This window comes from Sebastes fasciatus, chromosome 1 (assembly GCF_043250625.1).
Source record: "Sebastes fasciatus isolate fSebFas1 chromosome 1, fSebFas1.pri, whole genome shotgun sequence".
Lineage (NCBI taxonomy): Eukaryota > Metazoa > Chordata > Actinopteri > Perciformes > Sebastidae > Sebastes > Sebastes fasciatus.
Window position 1 is genome coordinate 25,715,772 of NC_133795.1, and position 18,679 is coordinate 25,734,450.

Below are 18,679 nucleotides of genomic sequence, written 5' to 3' on the forward strand. Positions count from 1 at the left end.
ACACACGCTCATTACACAACAAGAGCACAATCAGAGTTGTGTTCACATACAGGTCACTGCAGCGTTACCCACAGAGTTTCATTTTGCCACCCACTGATAAACAACGGGAAAATCCTGATCAGAATCTTCAACTGCTCTCCCCACCCGAGATGAACAAAACAAGCCGCGTGCAACATCCATTTGTTTATTTTTAGACAGTATTGATTCACGCCGGCCCCGCTGCTAATGTACACAGTGTAATATGCACTCCTGATCCTCCCTGAGAAATGTGTGTTATGTGCATCTGCGAGCAACGAATGTGATAATGGCAGCTGCTGGAGTGCTTGGAAAATAAAACATATCAATAAATCAGTGAAACTTACTCAACGTAGTATGTGCCGTACTGTGGGTCGTCAATTTCCTCCCATCCGTAAGGTAACTCTGCAAACAGAGAACAGCGTGTCATTGCGTTATGCAGAGATGCAAATAGGGAGCACACATAAAGATAAAAAGAATGGAAGACAGAAGAGGAAGAGAGGAGCGGGCACAATGTTTAGTAGTAGACAATCCTCTGGGAGTGTAACCCATTTAACATACAGCAGTAGTTACCAGTGTATGTCTTTCCCCCCTGACTGGGACGTTTAGCATAAGAAAGTAGCCATGAAAATAGCCTACAATGATTTAGAGAACATTTCTGTGGTTTCAACAAAGCAGGCCGGCTGGAAGGGCTGATGTACGTCATGCCCTGATGAACATATCAGGCAGAGGGAGAGAAAGGAGAGAGATAGAGAGAGAGAAAAGAGCTCTTCACGCAAGAGAGAGCTTTGGAGTAGCTTTTCAGAAGTAACACACCAACTAGCGCTCCGTCCGCCTGTAAAAATCCATTAAAACCTGTCTGGAAGGGTCCCAGTCTTTGAGCCGTGGCTACTCTCTGTCTCTGCCTGCACTTAGGCCCACATTAGCATCCTGGGGATACAAAGGCATGTGTACAACTCCTTAAAGTAGATGGGTAAATTAGGCCAAGTGACTGTGAAGCTGAGGGTTACTCTTACTGTAGTGGACATGTCAATTCAAAGTTATAGAGTCATATTTTACCCTGGTAGGTTATCTGATTAAATGGGACCTATTTTGCTTTTGTGCTTTTTCCCTTTACTTAAGTGTAATATACTTTTTTGTACATGTAAAAGGTCTGCAAAGTTAACAAGCCCAAAGTCCACGCCAAAGGGAGTTCCTCTCCCCCACAGAAGCACTGCTTCTGAACTGCCTGAAATGCCTTGTTTAAAGGTATAATACACAAGAATTAACTAAAAAGCAATGTATTGACTGATACAAAAATAATCCCTCTCAATCATCACTTATGCCCTAGTAGAAGTGTGTGGCGGTGTCTGTTTCTGCTGAGACCCTGCAGCCCTTTGCATGGATTTTCTTCTTATTTTACTTTACTCTGGACGCTTCTAGGCGTCAGCAAAGTGACTTTGGGTGGCAACCTCCAACCAATAACAGCGCACAGGGTGTGGTAAAAAAATGGTAAAATGGACTTGGACTTATATAGCGCTTTTCTAGTCTTCCGACCACTCAAAGCGCTTTACACTACATGTCAGTATTCACCCATTCATTCATACACTGATGGCAGAGGCTACTAAGGTGCCAACTTTGCCTATCAGGATTTAATCTAAATACTCATTCACACACCGATGGCTATGCCTCCGGGAGCAATTTGGGGTCTTGCTCAAGGACACATCGACATGTGACCCGGAGCAGCCGGGGATCGAACCACCGACCTTCCGATTGGTGGACAACCTGCTCTACCCTCTGAGCCACAGCCGCCCCTAAGTGCAGCCCGTTCAGGTGGTCAAATACCGCCGCTGTGTCAAACCCCTCTGCTTCTGATACCGACAAGTCCCCCCTTTACTCTGTTGGAAACAAAGCGGCCGTATTTCACGGATGGGAACAGGTTGTGTTATGTGCATGTGTTCCAGTGATCCTCCTGCTCCTCTCTGTACTGTGAGAGCAGCTATGATCGGTGTGTGTCTGTAGTTTGACGAGAGCAGCGCTGAGCCACAGACAGCAGACAGGAAGCCTGCATTTATTCAAAATCCGGCAACTCGGCGTAGAAGATAATGTTTTATTTCTCAGATTTGCTGCTTTGTTCTCACTAACGCCGCTCTCTCTCTTCAGTCACTCTATAGCTCGCTCCACCATCGATGCTCTCTCTCCCTCTCGGCTCGTTGAGCTGTGGAGGTGTGGCCAACTTTGAATGCGGTGTGTTTACAAACAGGAACCGACAATGATTACATTCTATACCTCTGAAATCCCACCTTTTCTTCCGTAACGTGGTGATGTCACCAAGTAACACACTTTACCTAGCGGCTAGTTTGGCACGCCCTCAAACAAAGCTAGTTAGAGCGGAGCTTGAGCGGGGTCTGAAGAGTTTGGTTTAGTTGACCAATCACAACAGTGGGCCAGCTGACCAATCAGAGCAGACTGGGCTTTTTGGGGGGACTGGAGGTGTAGGAGCTCAAACAGAATGTTTCAGACAGAGGGTGAAAAGAGGTGCTGCAGCACAGTCGGTATGAGAAAAACAAAACATTTTTTTTCTTTTTTTACATTAAAACATGTAAACATGTTCTATTAGAAACCAAAAATACAAGTATGCACCTAAAAATAAGCATAATAGGTCCTCTTTAAACGTGTGAAGTGATGGATCATGTAATGTGAGGCACATACAATAAGAGGTAATGCCCCTTGTGTAAATACATGTGCAGTAGTTAATGGAATGACTGTATGTATGCTTGAGTACACCAGCTGAGTAGTGCAGCCCACATACCTCCATCCTCACACTTCTCAGGGGGCTTCGCCTTCTTTGCCAGGCGGGGGTCCAACCACGTGGTCGTCTTGGTATTGTGACTGCGGAGCACACAAAGAGCAGCCAGTTAATATCAACCATAAAGACCTGCGCCAGCAAGAGAAAAGCAGCCAATAACAGGATGCACCACAACTGAAAAACTACAACCGTATGTATTCTCCTGTGTAATATGCTCTTGTGCATAAGAGCCACCAGATTCATCAACAAAACATCTGATCCATCGGTTTACGTTCAGCTGTCACATTAACCGTGTTTATGGTTAGACGGCTTTTTTCAGAGAGGAAAAAAGAAAACCTCTGAATGTGAAACCCGACAAACTCGTTTATCCTCAGATGTCTTAAACAACTGGGGTGTGTAATCAGGAGGAAAATCACAATGGTCTTCTGATATCTTTAGAGACAAGTGGCTTAGAACCAAATATGAATAAAACACATAGGCTTGCACGCACACACGTGCTTGCATGTATGTACAATACACCCACACACACACTTATGGACCTCTGAGAGAGGCTTGTTTACTCGACTGTTCTAAAATCAAAGTATTGATCGGCTTAGCGTAGAGCTTCACATGTCTTGATGTTCGGCAAAGCAAACAACCGTGGCAGTCAATGGGAATAAATCTGAGTGTTTACACTGAATCTTTGAGCTTTACTTACGTACTTATAGAAGGATCAGTAGCTTATGTGTATATTTTACTCTCTCTTTGCTGCTATTTTTGTAATCACTCAGTGATGAGTAAACTGTGTCACGTGCCGATCACAAACCCATCATTACACCAAGGATCAAACTGCTGGGCTGATTAGACACTGATTTGATACAGAAACATTCATCTGTGTTTCAGTATGCATAAAAAAGAAAGCAGTCAATAAAATGCTGCATCATATCAGATATACAAACAACACTTTCATTTTTAACATTGCATCTTGCAACATACCCTGCTGCAGATGTAAGATGACACGATTAATATAAGCAACAAGTCAGTCAGTTGGCCTAAATTTCATCGATCATCATCCAGCGTACAGACTGTGCTACACCTGATCAAACTAATATTTACCTGAAGCCTCATCTTACTGTTACAGCTTCTGTTGGCATCAAATCCCATGAAAAGACCCCAAGACCATTGGTTCCAACTTACAACATAACTTAAACAAAAGCTCACAAATATATACATTGATTTATACAAGAAAAGTCTGAATCATTTCCTAAAATAGCTTTACTCAAACAGGAGTAATTTCCATTTGTTTAGGACTATTAATACAAACTTTTTAATAGTTTTTGGCAACAGGCTAACAGGCCTTGGCCACACAGGCATTTCTTGTTAGTAGAATCAATTCATCGTTGAGGTCTTTTAAAGGGAAAATTCACAGATTTTCAACCTTATCTCTATCTATCTGACGTAGGGATATAGTGTGAATAATGCCTACAGTTCTTGCCGTGCTGTGTCTCTGGGCACCAGAGGTGGGACCAAGTCATTGTTTTGCAATTCGCAAGTAAGTCTCAAGTCTTTGCACTTTAAGTCCCGAGTCAAGTTCCAGGTCAAGACTGACAGGTCCCAAGTCCTAAACTTTGAGTTTCAAGTCCTAAACAAGTCATAATGCGCTCAGTAACATAACGTTAGTTCTTCACGGTTTTCTCCTGCAACTTATTTGGATGCTGTTGGATTGGTTCAATTAAAGTGCATTAGGGGTATTAAGTGTAAGATAATCAAATGAAAGTCCCAATGATATTCACCAAAAATAAAGAGTCCAGAGTTCAACAAAAAAAACACCACCTTTCAGGGAGTCAGCAATAAACAACAAAAGATAGAAATTCAGTATTCAGTTATTTCCCCACAAGTAAATCCTCTTCCCAAACAAATCAATAAAGGATCTCTCAAAAAGTAAATAAACCCAACATCTTCATCAGTACCGGGCAGTTGATATTCTTCGTGCACACACTTTTTAAATAACATACTTTTTCATCTTTGGGCTTGGGGGGGGGAAGGTATCAAGTATTATCAAGTATTTTCAAGTCAAAAGGCTCTAGTCCAAGTGAAGTCCGGAGCCACTGGTGTTAAAATCCAAGTCGAGTTTCAAGTCTTTTGTTATTTTGTCATGTCAAGTCTAAAGTCATCAAATTTGTGACTCGAGTCCAAGTCATGTGACTCAAGTCCACACCTCTGCCCGGCACAGCTGCGAAATCTGTTATTCTGTGGTGCGCAATGCCATTCAAAAACTTTCTTGTACTCTTCACTTGTATTGCAAACCAGTTACGTTTCCAGAGCGAACTCGCCGCTCGCACGCAATGCATCCTGGTACATGTAGGCACAGCTGGCATGGCTTCGCAGCAGGACAGATTTGCTTTCTCGGTCAATATAGCAGGTGGTGGGGAATAATTTCTTCAGTGGACTACATTTACCATCAGCACCGATCGGACATCCACATAAAAGGTGGTGAATTGTCCCTTTAATGGCATTTGTTTGCAATAAGAAAAATACTATATATTTCCAGGCGTATACTTTTCACTCAGTTGCCGGTTTATTAGGTAAATCCACTGTAGCTAAAAGTGTCAGGTGTTGATTCAATCTTAGGATCATTTTGATGGATGCGGTTGAATTGTTGTAATAGTTTATGGTAATATAAGATACATAAATCCTCATATTGGAGGAGGATGGAACCTACAAACATCTGGCATCTTTATTTGTTCACATTAAATTAATTAATTGCTCACTAAAAACAGTGATGAATTACAATTGATGCTCATCAGTTAGCAAGTTGACTAATCATTTCAGCACTAAATGGTCTCATGACCCGAGGGTCTCTGTCTCTCACTTACTCTATGAAGTAGACCATGCCGGTCTCAGTGTAAGCCATCTCCCAGTTAAGGGGCAGGGGCTCCAGGCTGTCATCGCGGGGAAGAGAGCTCCATGTGCGGAAGTCCATGGTGCTGCTGGACTGGGTATAGCTGGGCACCGCTTTCCTCCAGTCCGCCCCCTCTTTGTGCTCTGTAGAGAGAGAATAAACCGGGAGAAAACAGAGTGGATGGTTAGCCTGCAGGAACACCTCTGCCCTCCTGATTTCCTGCATGCTGCAGGGGAACGGAGGGAGAGCCGATGTCGCTCATAGGATTTGCATGCGAGTGACGGCGTGTGTGTGTTTGCCAAAGGGCTGTTTTGCATTTGCATGTGCACACAGTGTTAATGCTTATGCATAAGTGTATATGAGCATTCCCTGTGGGTTGCAATGATACAAGGCAGGGATTCACACTAGAAAGGGCCATTGGAGCCTAGGGCGGTTTCTGTATGATAACACTTTACCACTGCTCTTCACCTATAAATTATTACCTTTGCATAGACACCCATTAATGAGAAACTGCTCTACAATGAGCACAAAACACACAACAAAGGCCCCCCTAATTCACTTAGCATTTCATACCTTCCCTAAGAAGATGCACGAGTGCTTTTCATCCCTTTTCTTTTCATGTGGCGCTACTCACAACAGAGGCTGTATTTCCTAAAGACCGTTCAACCTGAATTTTAAATTGAACACATAATTGCTAAAACACAAACACGGAGCCCCTCAGCAGCATCAGCGTAGTTATATGCAGCATCTAAAACAACTTTCTTCTTTTGGTCTCTCCAATCAAAAGCACACAAGTTATATTTAAAGGCCCAAACACACACACACACACACGTGTGTTTGAGAAGCCATGTAAACACCAGCCTGAGGGCAGAGGCTGAAGGAGAGCCGAGGTCATCGTGTTCACAGCTGGGTGAGGGCCCACTTAGAGATACAAAGGGGGGCTCATGATAAGGACAGTCTGAGCAAAGATGGGGAAAAGCTGCAGTCAAGAGTTTAGGGACTTAGAGCTCACATTTTCCATTAACCTCTTTTTTCATTCGACCATAACTCTGCCCATCTATGGCCGGTCCGAGACCTCTCTGCCACAGCTGTGGGCTGTAGCAGAGCAGTCATTTGTGACTGGTTTCTTTCCATAAAAAGAACTCCTGGATGTCTGGGCATCGTTTCCTGTTTGATTTCAATATGACAGAGCGGGTTGGGTAAACAGACTTTGGATTTCTGTGAATCCTTTGTACAGCTGAGCAAGCAGTGTTTGAGCCGTGACTGTCAAAACAATGTTTCATTCTGTAGAGAAAAAAACACAATTTTCAGCTCCAACTAGCCTCTCTAGCCTCAGTTTTAACCCCGATTCTCTCACTACAAAAACCCAGGTATGGTGCACCGTATGTAACCCATTTTGTGCTCTCCTTGTGAGCATTAAGGACAGGTTTGTTCCTCAGAGGGCTGAGGAGTTGTCCTGATTGATCGCATGCACAGTGTTCTGCTCTCTGGATGAGACCTTCTCAAGGTGACCTCTGCGGTGCGACATATTAGAAGGTAACAGTAACAGCAATGCCAGAAGGGAGATTTATCAACGGTGGTGCCAGCTCATTTGAATATCTGTGAATAATACTTTCACTTTGGAGACAGCATGTCAGCCGTGTTTAGTCACTAAATATGGATTAGTAGCAGATCAGTATTAAATGGTTTAATTACAAAATAGAAAATATTTCCTCACTTAGCTTTTGTGGGATAAAGACATGCAGATATTTTGGGTTTTATTTGCTCAGGTTTTGAGATATATCTGTTGAGAGTGGGGTCTGTGCATTATCCACAGAAGAGCTTCAATTATTGTCTAATCTGCTGAAAAAAATCATAAAAATTAAATGTGTCTAAAATATGAGTGGATCCAATATCCAAATGGCCAAATTGAGAAAAGAGTCAGAGCCTTTGATTTCTCTCTATTTGGGTCTGTTGAGGTCAACTGCATTTGGATTGGATCTAATTATACAGACTGTCCTCAGGTCCCTTTCTTTGATTGGAAACTCATTTATCATTTTAATTTTTCTCATTATTTTCACATCGGCTTCAGGTGGGTCCATGGTTTTGTTTCTGATCAGGTCCCAAATTTTGGATCCTTTCAACTAATGACACCACAGACTAAATTCTACCCACCTCCATTGTGTTGTGGTGGTGGCAGAAATGTCAGGGACAGAGAAAGATATCTAAAAACCTGAACAAACAAAACTAAAACTATCTGCATTGCTAGATAACAGTGGTTAGTTCCAGCAATATGTTTTGTAATTTAGGTTTAATAGTTTTTGCAGGTCAATTCATTTCAATCTCATGTTAGTTCATGTAAACACAAAAAAAGTGTTTATGATTTTGCACCGGTTACATTTTCCTGTGTAATAAATCTCCTTCCCGTGGAATCTAATTAGGAAATAAAAAAAATCTGGGCGTGCAAAAAAAATACTACAACCTAGAGACAAATGAATGAGAAGCAGATGGGACGAGAGCTTAAGAGAGATGATCAAGCTGCTCAAGAGGAGAATCTTTTAATGCCGTTTTATGTGACGGATTGAGAAGTGCATAGTGCTGTAGTGTCCTCAAACGCCCATTGGGCCCATCAAACGGTATACAATCTGCAACAAGTCAAAGTCTTTATGTCTTACAAGAGACAGTGACCTAATGTGGCGATTCCACAACCAAAGGACAAGCAGAGTACGGCAGTATCTCCGTTATTTAACATGACATCCTGTGCTTTGACATTTACTGACCAGGCAGTCCATTGACCAGCGGTGGCCTCTCATCATCATCTTCCTCCTCGGGGACCGCGCTGTCCTTCCTGTCCATCTTGCTGACTGACGTTGTGCGTTTCCTGGGTATCTCGCCACTGTAGTCTTCATCAAACAGCACCTGATCCACCAAGTCGGGCTGCACCAGGTTGGGCTCCGCCGGAGGCTTCGGGGTCCCATAGTAGTTACCTTACAGAGTGAAGGATGGGAGGAGCAGAGGGAGGAAGAGGAGAATGAGAATCATTAAACAATGCAACCACAAACAGATAAGGAGCCACAGAAAAGGCAGCTAGAGTGCAGACCAATGATTAGAATTGTTGTATGCCTCCGCCAACCAGTCAGGTTTAGTTTAGCTCAGTTTAAATCCATGTCTGTCCAAAATGTTATCACTTCATCATTTTATGCTACTAGACATTTGTGTAAAATTGGCCAAAGTTATGGCCAAAAACGGGTTTTGTGAGGTCACTGTGACCTTGACCCTTTACCACCAAAATCTAATCAGTTCATCCTTGAATCCAAATGGTCGTGGCTAGAAGAACACTCAAATTGCAAAACTATCATAAGATGGTTACGGTTAGGATTGGTCGTCGGGCAGCGAGTCTCGCAAAAGTTTTTGCAAGATTTCGCAATTTGTGAGTTACCTTCAAGACACGACCAGTCCAAGTGGACGTTTGTGCCGAATTCGAAGAAATTCCCTTCAGGGGTTTCCGAGATATCACGAGAATGGGAAGGGCATGAGGTCACAGTGACCTTGACCTTTGACAACCAAAATCGAATCAGTTCATTGCTGAGTCCAAGTGGATGTTTGTGACAAATTTGAAGAAATTCCCTCAAGGCATTCCTGAGATACCGTGTTCTCAAGAATGGGTTGGACATAAGGTCACAATGACCTTGACCTTTGACCATTAAAATCTCAGTTCATCCCTGAGTCCAAGTGGACATTTGTTTGTTTTTGGCACAAAAACAGGCGTTTCCGAGACATCCCATTCAAAAGAATGGGTCGGACGGACTGACGAACAAACCGAGAACATAATGCGTCCGGCCACGGTTATCGCCGGTGTGGAGGCATAAAAAAGTACAGTAGTGTTCCATAAAGTGTAAAATATATACGTATGTTATGTGAGGGAAGGAGACACAGGCAGAAATATCACCCACCAGGTCTAACATCACTCCAATTCATCTGATTTAAATCAGCTTCAAAACTCTAAATGTCACACACCAGCACTCAAGGTTGACTATTTACAAGTTCCAGAGGTCTTCATCCTCTGTATGACTTTCACGTCTCTGAACCCCCTGCTTTGTATTCCCTCGATAACTGCACCACAGGGCTGTCATGACTCATGTAACATTAAAATCACTTCGCTCGGAGTTTGCCAGCAACTAATTACACTGATCATTGAATACAGCAATTATCTATCTCTCAGCTTGCTTTTTTTTTTTTTCCTAACGAAGAAAAAAACCTTGTGTTACGGATTATAAATATTCCGGGCGCTCTGTAAAAGGGGGGATAGAGTGCAAAACTTGGTTGAATTATTTGCTCATTTAGCTCATGCGGTGATCCATCTATGTATGGCTGGTGAGCAGTGTGTGGAACTCAATTTAGGCTTAGAATAAGCAATTATTCAACCTCCATTAGGATTATAAATAATGTGCATACTAATTTACATCCCGACCATTTATTATGATCATTTGTTTGCTAAATGCTGCTCTGTCGGATGTGTTCATGCAATAATATCAAATACATCTTCTTGGCAATTCATTTGTTAGGTAAAATATTTCCTCGGTGTTTACAATAAGCGATCATAAGATTGAGCCTACTCAGCTGAATCACGATTTTATAATTAGATTAATTAAAGAATAAGGGGAGATACCGCTGGGAAATAGGGATTTTCAGCTATTTAATTAGCCTCCATAAACTGGATCTTATTTTCAGTTGGACCACGGTATTATGAACCTTTGATGTACTTAAGCGTGAACATGCAGATGCTGTACCGTAAGAGCAACATTTATCAACTCCAGATCTTTTTATAGCTCGGTACAAAGAGGGGGAAGCTGACAACGGCGTGCATGCTGGGAAGAACAGAGGGCCTCTGAGGAACACATCACAGTCATTCCAGCAGCTCTTACAGCACGATACAGTACCGCCACAACAGCTTCTCTGATAAGTGAGCCCATCTCGAGTGCGGCCTCATCTCCTCAGGCGTGCCAGCTACAATACGTAGCAAACTGGGTTAATGCAGCTATGCTCATCTTCCTCAAAGCAGCGGGAAGGTTGAGGAGGGGAAGGAGGCTGGATGAAAGCCTGCCCCTCCCACCCTTGTCGCTCCACTCTCTGTGTTTACTAAAGCGACACTCATCCGCATTTGTCAAAGATGGCTTCATTAACAGGGGTGGCACAGCGATAGCGAGGAGAGATTGGGTCTGCTGGCTAATCCTCGCCTGTCTCCTACCGCACGCTGACATTCATCAGCCAGACGCTGCCGTTTGTGATTAATTACTTACAAACATGTCTCTTGGCCCCTGATAAATGCGCGTCGCAGATATAGAGGTGTGTGAAAGCGGCGCGTCGGTGCAGATTTGTGGCACCGTTTGCCATTATAATGCAGGGGGGGCCTCGTAAGCTGATGAGCGGGGGAGCTTGTCCGACATTACTTGTGATCCTCGTGTCGCAGGGGTTGATGAGCCAGGAAAAAGGCGAGTCTCCTCTTTCAACGTGCGCGCAAGCAATTTCATGGTGGCGGAATCAGCTCCCGGTAATGAAAAGACTCCTGTTGTCAAGGGCACTATGCATAAGCTGCGCAAGGTCATGGGCACACTTTCATCTCGCTAAGATCATGAACAGACAGCTACGCAGTCTCAGAGCAACACACACACACACACACACAACCATCCATACCACACTCTGCTACTGATGCATGAGTTCTGCACTCCCATTCACATCCAATTTAATATCCAGGTCTGTTTCCCTTCCTCGTTAAAATCCGACTCATTATCACAATGGGGATCCCAAAACAAACAGATTTGACGTGGATCTCGATTTGGCAGAATTTTGCATTCCCTGGTAGCAGATAAAAACCTCTACAGCATGTGCAGAATTTCATTTTCCTGGCAGCTGTCCCTCCAGTCTTGCACTTCACTGCACTTGACTATTCAGTTCTTGTCCGGCAGCTCTGCTCTGAGAGAGTGACCCAAACTGAACCTCGGAGGCGCCGAGACTGAGGAGGGACCAAGAGCCCCAGAAAGACGTGCTTTCGGCGCCTGGCGCAGATGGCTGATGTGTCTGCTTGGCAGGCAACCTGGGACCCTGCGGACCAACATGGAGTAGCCAACATGTACCCTACCAATCACAGGGCAGCCTTGACCCACAGAAACAGTCCTACCCGGGCTAGTATACATGCGAGTTGTGTCCTGACTTCTGATCGGCCTTTTTTCTTGAGAGGATGCGGGACATCAACACAGTCGTGGATGGCATGAAAAGAGTCGAGGAGAGGGTGTTTTAAGTTGAAATGATACACTGTGTACAATGCGTTTAATGGCTCCCATGAAATATATTCTAGGTGGAGAAAAAAACGTTATACATGAACCATTAACATAATGAGCATTCAGGAAACTCATTTGGGACTATTAGTGAGACCATTATGATTAGCTAAGAGTCCCATTAGCTCAGTACCTTGAGTACAACTCACTTACTGTTCGCTTATAAACTGAAGGTAAATCATGAGCTCTTCACGGAAGGAATGCAACCCATGTGATCTCTTTACAAGAGGAATTTTGACCTTGTTCATTTCCCTCTTTTCAAAGAAAAAGAGAGGCTGCGCTTCAACCACAACCAAATGGAGTAAATCCCATTCCTCGATCCAATTACGTCCAGCTCCTCTTTAGAGTTCACTGTGCCGCTGCTGAGAGATCAACACTCTCTGCCACAGTCGCCATGCAATGCTGGGTTTTAGAGGAAGAGAAGAGGAGGGGGGGAGCAGTCACTATCAGACTGTTCAGCTCTCTCTCAGGGATGCTCAAACCGTCCAACTTTTGAGAAGCTAATCCACACATCTGCACGCAGCCAAGGCAGTCCTGCTTCCTTTGGGAGCTGAGGGATTCAGCATGCCTCTATATCAACTCTCTCTCTCTATTATATGTTCTTCCTCAGTTTGCTCTCTATTTCACACTCTCTACCCACGGTCAACCTCTTTATGAAGGTGCAAATCCCACCTGGCTTCGGCTCACAGATGAAGGACAGCTCGTGGGCGACTTGGCAGCTCCTGAAAACCTGATCTTCACGTTCTTAGATGATCCATTCCAACACAAGGCGGGATGGGATTTGTTCTATGTGCAAGTGTGTGCTCATACAGTTTGTGTGTACCTGTGTCTCAGTGTGTGTGTGTGTGTGTGTGTGTGTGTGTGTGTGTGTGTGTGTGTATTTAATATCATAATTGCTGCCACTGTGCTACAAGGATGAGGAGTGGGGATGGGGGGCTGATACCTTGTCACTGGGATCAGAGACCCTTGGAAGAATCCTCCTCAACACACCCATCGCATGTTAGAATATGCCCTTCACCAATGACTCAGCTGTCTGACGGGGGCAGGGGGATATAAAAAAAAAAAAAAAAGGGTACCAGATGCATGCGGCGGGTAACCAGTGCGCAGAATGTTTTCTAGCATGTAGCGTAGCCTATATGGCACTGTGTCATGTTTTATCCAGTGGAAGGGCACCCTAGAGGCCAATTAATCACATTTTCTTCAATGGAAGGGCACCCTAAAGGGTTCTTCATCACGTTTTCTCAACTGGAAGGGCACCCTAGAGGGTACTTCATCATGTTTTCTCTACTGGAAGGGCATCCTTGAGGCCAATTCATCACGTTTTCTTCACTGAAAGGGCACCCTAGAGGGTACTTCATCATGTTGTCTCTACTGGAAGGGCATCCTTGAGGCCAATTCATCACGTTTTCTTCACTGAAAGGGCACCCTAGAGGGCACTTAATCATGTTTTCTCCACTGGAAGGGCATCCTAAAGGCCTCCCCCCTCCGAGCCCACCAGTGCACTTCACTATCCATAAATGCACACACACAAATCTCTACAAACACACTTGTGCACACCCAGAGGAAGCTACTCTCAGACTTAAGGCGCTTTCTAACTGGATGAGGATTTTAACTTTATCTTTTAATTCTCCATCCGTATGGGAAGCACGAGACACGGCTGAATGGGAACGAGAGAATGGTGCAAAGAAGGTCCATTCACGCGACCAGAGGTTGCCCCTCGAGTATTTAGAAAAATCCCCTCCCATTTCACAGCAGCCTGGATTTGCAGTAAGAAAGAATGAGCTTAAGGAGAGGGGAAGATTATCATGTTATTGCTATAATCATTGCGCAATGTGAGAGAAATCCTCCGTTCCAATCCCCTCCTGACACAAATACACTGCGACCGTCTGACTTTCCAAGACCTTTTTAATGCAGAGCAAGTGCTTATGCTCCATTGTAGTATACGGTGTTAAAAAATGGTAAATACTTGGCCATTCAGCTGTTCGCCAAGCTGAAATATCCTTCCTTGTGTAAACTTCTTACTGGAAAGAACATGACTGGTCTTGTCTACTTGTTGTAAAGCATCCGTTGCCCCTGACATGTTTACTGCAGCCATTTGCAGTTTAAATTAACATAACCAAAGTTGTTTTTTAAGAGTAAAGAGACTGGAGAAGTAGAAATTCAAGTTTTGGGTGCTAGTGATGAGCCAAAGCTTACTGGTTGTGGCTGTGAGAGGAGAGAGGGAGGGTTTATTTGACTGGTTTACACAAGGTCACAATCAGCTGCTACAGCCGCTTGCATGCTCAGACTCTGTTGTGTGAATATCTGCTGTATATTTTCAAGGACGGACAAAGATGTGCTGGCACAGACGCATAAACACACAGAGGCACGTACATCTTATATCAACTGCCCGGTACCGGAGGTTACTCAGACAGCGTCGGAGATGTTGGCTTTACTTTTTGAGTGAACAAACTAAATTTCTATATTTTGTTGTTTATTGCTGAATCCCTGAATAATTGTGTTCTTTTTTGTTGTTGTTGAACCCTGGACTCTTTATTTTAGGTGAATATTATTGGGACTTGCATTTGATTATCTTACACTTAATACCACTAATGCACTTTAATTGAACCAATCCGACAGAATCATATCCAATGAATATCCGTCTACTCTGGCTCAAATAAATGTGGGCGGCCATTGAATTCAAAGACCTCATCCACCAAATCATCTAAATATTCAGCCATGACATTGAAAGTCTTTCAGATAACACTAAGCTACACTTTCTGTACTCAAATAAACTCTGCCTGGCTGGCACTCGCGTTTCCACCGTGGATGCCAAGACACTTATAATAACAATAAAAAATAACAAGCACTTTTAGTGGGCATAAATGACGGTGCCAGCTTGCCCTGGCCATCACTATATTGCAGCCTGTGAGCAGCTGCTGTCTACAGCGCTCTCCCTCAATAGTGAACCAATTTCAGAAACTCACAATTAGCCAGTTAGACACAAAAACATGGGAAAATAGGGTCCAGGTTGAAAAATACTTAAGTTACCCTTTAATAAAAAGGCAAAAAGTGGAGCCTGTTCCTTCTTTATACATAATATATATTATATATATATATATATATATATATATATTATATATATATATACTATATATATATATATAATATATATATATATATATATATATATATATATATATATAGCAATAATAATAATAATAATGCTATCAGTCAATTTCATCTTTAACCTATTTATGGTGCATTTCTCTCTTTTTTGGCAACTGAATGCTAATTCCACTCAAAATACGAGTGTAGGTAGGTTGAGAGAGTCTGTAACCATAACTATACATAAAATGATTTAAGATGCGCTGGATTATTCCCACAATATTATCAGTTGTGTATTATTAACATGATATCAATATTTCATTTTTTAAATATTGCGGTTATCGTCAATACCGGTATATAGCGACACCCTTATTTGAATGTATGTAGATGTAGTCAGGCTGAAAAGTAATGCACTGTAATTTGTATACATCCCAAGATATCAAACGAACCATTGTATGAGGATACGTTGATGTAGGTTGTAGCACTTTTACATTTGTAATACAGAAAATATGACCCCAAACGTGGCTACGGCCCTTTAATGCACTAACTCTTTGAATGCCTGCAATAAAACGAGAAAACTGCACCTGTGTACCACAACTGTCATCTGCTGGTTATTCTGGTTTTAAAAGGCTGGCTGGCAAAATGCTTACTCAGTAAATGTAAGGTTTATTTTTTGAATCCCTGCTGACAAAAGCAGTTACACCCTTGTCCTGATTTCTACAGTATTTCCATGTATATTTATATATATAATGTCTGCACAAGTCATCCCTGTGTCCCGTTCTACACACAGAATAGTGGAGTTCATCTGAAGGGCTGGGAGCAACGCTGCTAATCTCACTGTCACTTCCAACAAGTCTTTAATCATGTTTCACTGATCAATACATTTCGTCCCGCTTGTCACATTTCACTAAGGCACGCTTTAACTCATAATGACCGTGAATATCGAGCTTACAGTTACTCCAGTATAGAGAGCTGTCAGCGTGAACGGTCTACATGAATGCATGCAGCCACGCGCACATATATCCTTAACATCGAGGTGATACCCACCATCATAGGTCCCACTCTCCAGTAGAAGTCCACTCTCCTCCAGGATCCTGAAGTCTCCAACACTTATAAAGTTGTAGTCCACTCCTGGCACCTCCCCATCTCGAGGAAGCCGTGTGGTGCCTGTAAAGAAACGAAAAGAAAAGAATGTTTTAGGTGCTTGAGTTAATGACGTAACATTATGCAATGCTTTTTGAAAGGACTTTGGTTGTATTTTGCTTCTGTTGTGTGAAAGCCTTGAACGCGAGCTGAGAAAACTCTCATTCAGCTCCAGCTCTTTTATCGAACACATTCCTACCGTCTTCCAGCATAGCAACAAGATGTTTAGCCTATACTATGGCTGTCTAACGATTAAAATATGTAATCCTTATTAATTGCATGGTTGTCCATAGTTAATCGCGATTAATTGCAAATTAATTTTTTATCTGTTCCAAAATGTACCTTAAAAGGGAGATTTGTCAAGTATTTAATACTCTTATCAACATGGGAGTGGACAAATATACTGCTTTATGCAAATGTATGTATATATTTATTAATTAACAACACAAAACAATGAAAAATATTGCCCAGAAACCCTCACAGGTACTGCATTTAGCATAAAACATATGCTCAAATCATAACATGGCAAACTCAAGCCCAACAGGCAACAACAGCTGTCAGTGTGTCAGTGTGCTGACTTGACTATGACTTGCCCCAAACTGCATGTGATTATCATAAAGTGGGCATGTCTGTAAAGGGGAGACTCATGGGTACCCATAGAACCCATTTACATTCACATATCTTGAGGTCAGAGGTCAAGGGACCCCTTTGAAAATAGCCATGACAGTTTTTCCTTTCCAAAATGTTGCTTAACTTTGGAGCGTTATATAGCCTCCTTAGTGATAAGCTAGTATGATGTGGTAGGTACCAATGGATTCCTTACGTTTTCTAGTTTCTTATGATACCATACCATACCATACCATACCATACCATATTTTCACTTGCTTTAAAACTGAGCCCGCTACAACCTTAAAAATCACAAGTTGCGTTAATGAATTAGCGTTAACTCTTTTATTATTGCGTTATTATTGCATTAAATTTGACAGCCCTTGTGTATACATATTGAGTGTGGCTGCAATTTGTAAGTAAACAATTTTATGTCACTATACATTTTTGAGAAAAGACATTCCTTACTTACGATTCACAAGATACAAAGGATCCAGTTTGTAACTCTTTTTGTGTGATCTATCTCCGTACAAGACTGCAGCACATTTTTCAAAAGGATGGCTATCTCATTTTAGGAACGAAAACCTAAAAAGACCTTGGTGCCATCCTGTGAAAGATGGATAATTGATGAGGGCCTCTGGCGGTATCCATTTAATCCTCTATGAGTAACTGCAGCTTCTGCTAGTTATTAGTTATTATTGGGAGGCTCTTGATGTATGTGCTGGCTACAGCTGAAATGAAGAAAGCAGCCGAGTAAATTGTAGCTGTGAAATATGATGGAGGCGATGGGTTGTGTAACGTCCTGGTGTGGTTTAGGTTCACTCGGTGCCACAGTGGGCAGCATCGATGCAAATGACACAGGGCCATTCTGAGTGCAGATATTGCTCCTGTGGTGAAGCCACAGTCTATTTCAATACTGATGGGAGTTTTGTCCTTCCAGGATGAATATCCACAAGGCACAAATGGACAGCAAATGATTACATTAGCATGAGGATTATGTAAACCATATTCCATGAATAAATAAGCAGGACTGTGCTATTATTGCACTCAAGGCTAATTAGGTGGCGTGTCACCAAACTTGTAAAGTCCATACAAATAACCTCAGCTGAACGGGAGGCAGGGCAGCGGTTATTTACTGCATGGGAGACTGAACAAAAGCACACAGCATGAACAAATCATCACTGCTACATTCCACGGCAATCTCTATCACCGAAATTTACTGTCGCTCCCATGGTTATGTAGCAGATTCATTCATTCACTCACTCGGCCTGGTGAATCCCTGTCAGGGTCGCGGGGAGGACAGTGGGGTGAGGCTGGGAGGAATCGCCACCAGTCGATTCAGAAAAACAGGCGATATAAAATTTCAAATCAAACCTGACTTTGGTGTCAGAGGAAATCAGAGCACACCGAGGAGCCCTGCAGCAGCACAGGGAGGACAGAACTCCACACAGAAAAGATTATCTTTCTGGGAGATGAGTCAGGAGAAGAGGCATCACTCTTTCACACAAGTAATTTGACCCTCAGTGTACCAGCGTACAACACAGCAACAAACAGCAGCTGTGATTTGTGTTGATTATACATTAAGGAAATTTGCTAATCTGTTCGATGACAGTATGCGTACCGTATGAAAACCAAACACTGTTAACTTTTTCTGCTTGGGCCGGAGTCGATAAAGTCACTTGTTCCCGTCGCTGCAGCTCTCTCTCTCTTGATTCACCACTCACTCACTTCCCACGTACACGCACTCTAAGCACTTTACTCTTACAACATCTGGCTCAAAATAGGGGCATTCGTGTTTTTGTATCAGCCACCGTAGTAATCCTACGTTTGGCACACGGGAGAAGT

The 18,679-nt window shown here is 42.9% G+C and overlaps 1 protein-coding gene across 3 annotated transcripts in view; it reads right to left on the minus strand.

Moving 5' to 3' along the window:
* magi3b (membrane associated guanylate kinase, WW and PDZ domain containing 3b) overlaps nucleotides 1-18,679 on the minus strand; it is a 170,481-nt gene that overhangs the window by 30,271 nt on the left and 121,531 nt on the right. For all 3 annotated transcript variants that reach the window (XM_074639883.1, XM_074639884.1, XM_074639885.1), the window contains exons 3-7: nucleotides 16,133-16,252; nucleotides 8,444-8,650; nucleotides 5,659-5,827; nucleotides 2,807-2,886; nucleotides 363-420 (exon numbers count right to left, since the gene is read on the minus strand). In XM_074639883.1, the coding sequence (XP_074495984.1) occupies nucleotides 363-420; nucleotides 2,807-2,886; nucleotides 5,659-5,827; nucleotides 8,444-8,650; nucleotides 16,133-16,252 (634 nt within the window). The remainder of the gene's footprint in view (nucleotides 1-362; nucleotides 421-2,806; nucleotides 2,887-5,658; nucleotides 5,828-8,443; nucleotides 8,651-16,132; nucleotides 16,253-18,679) is intronic.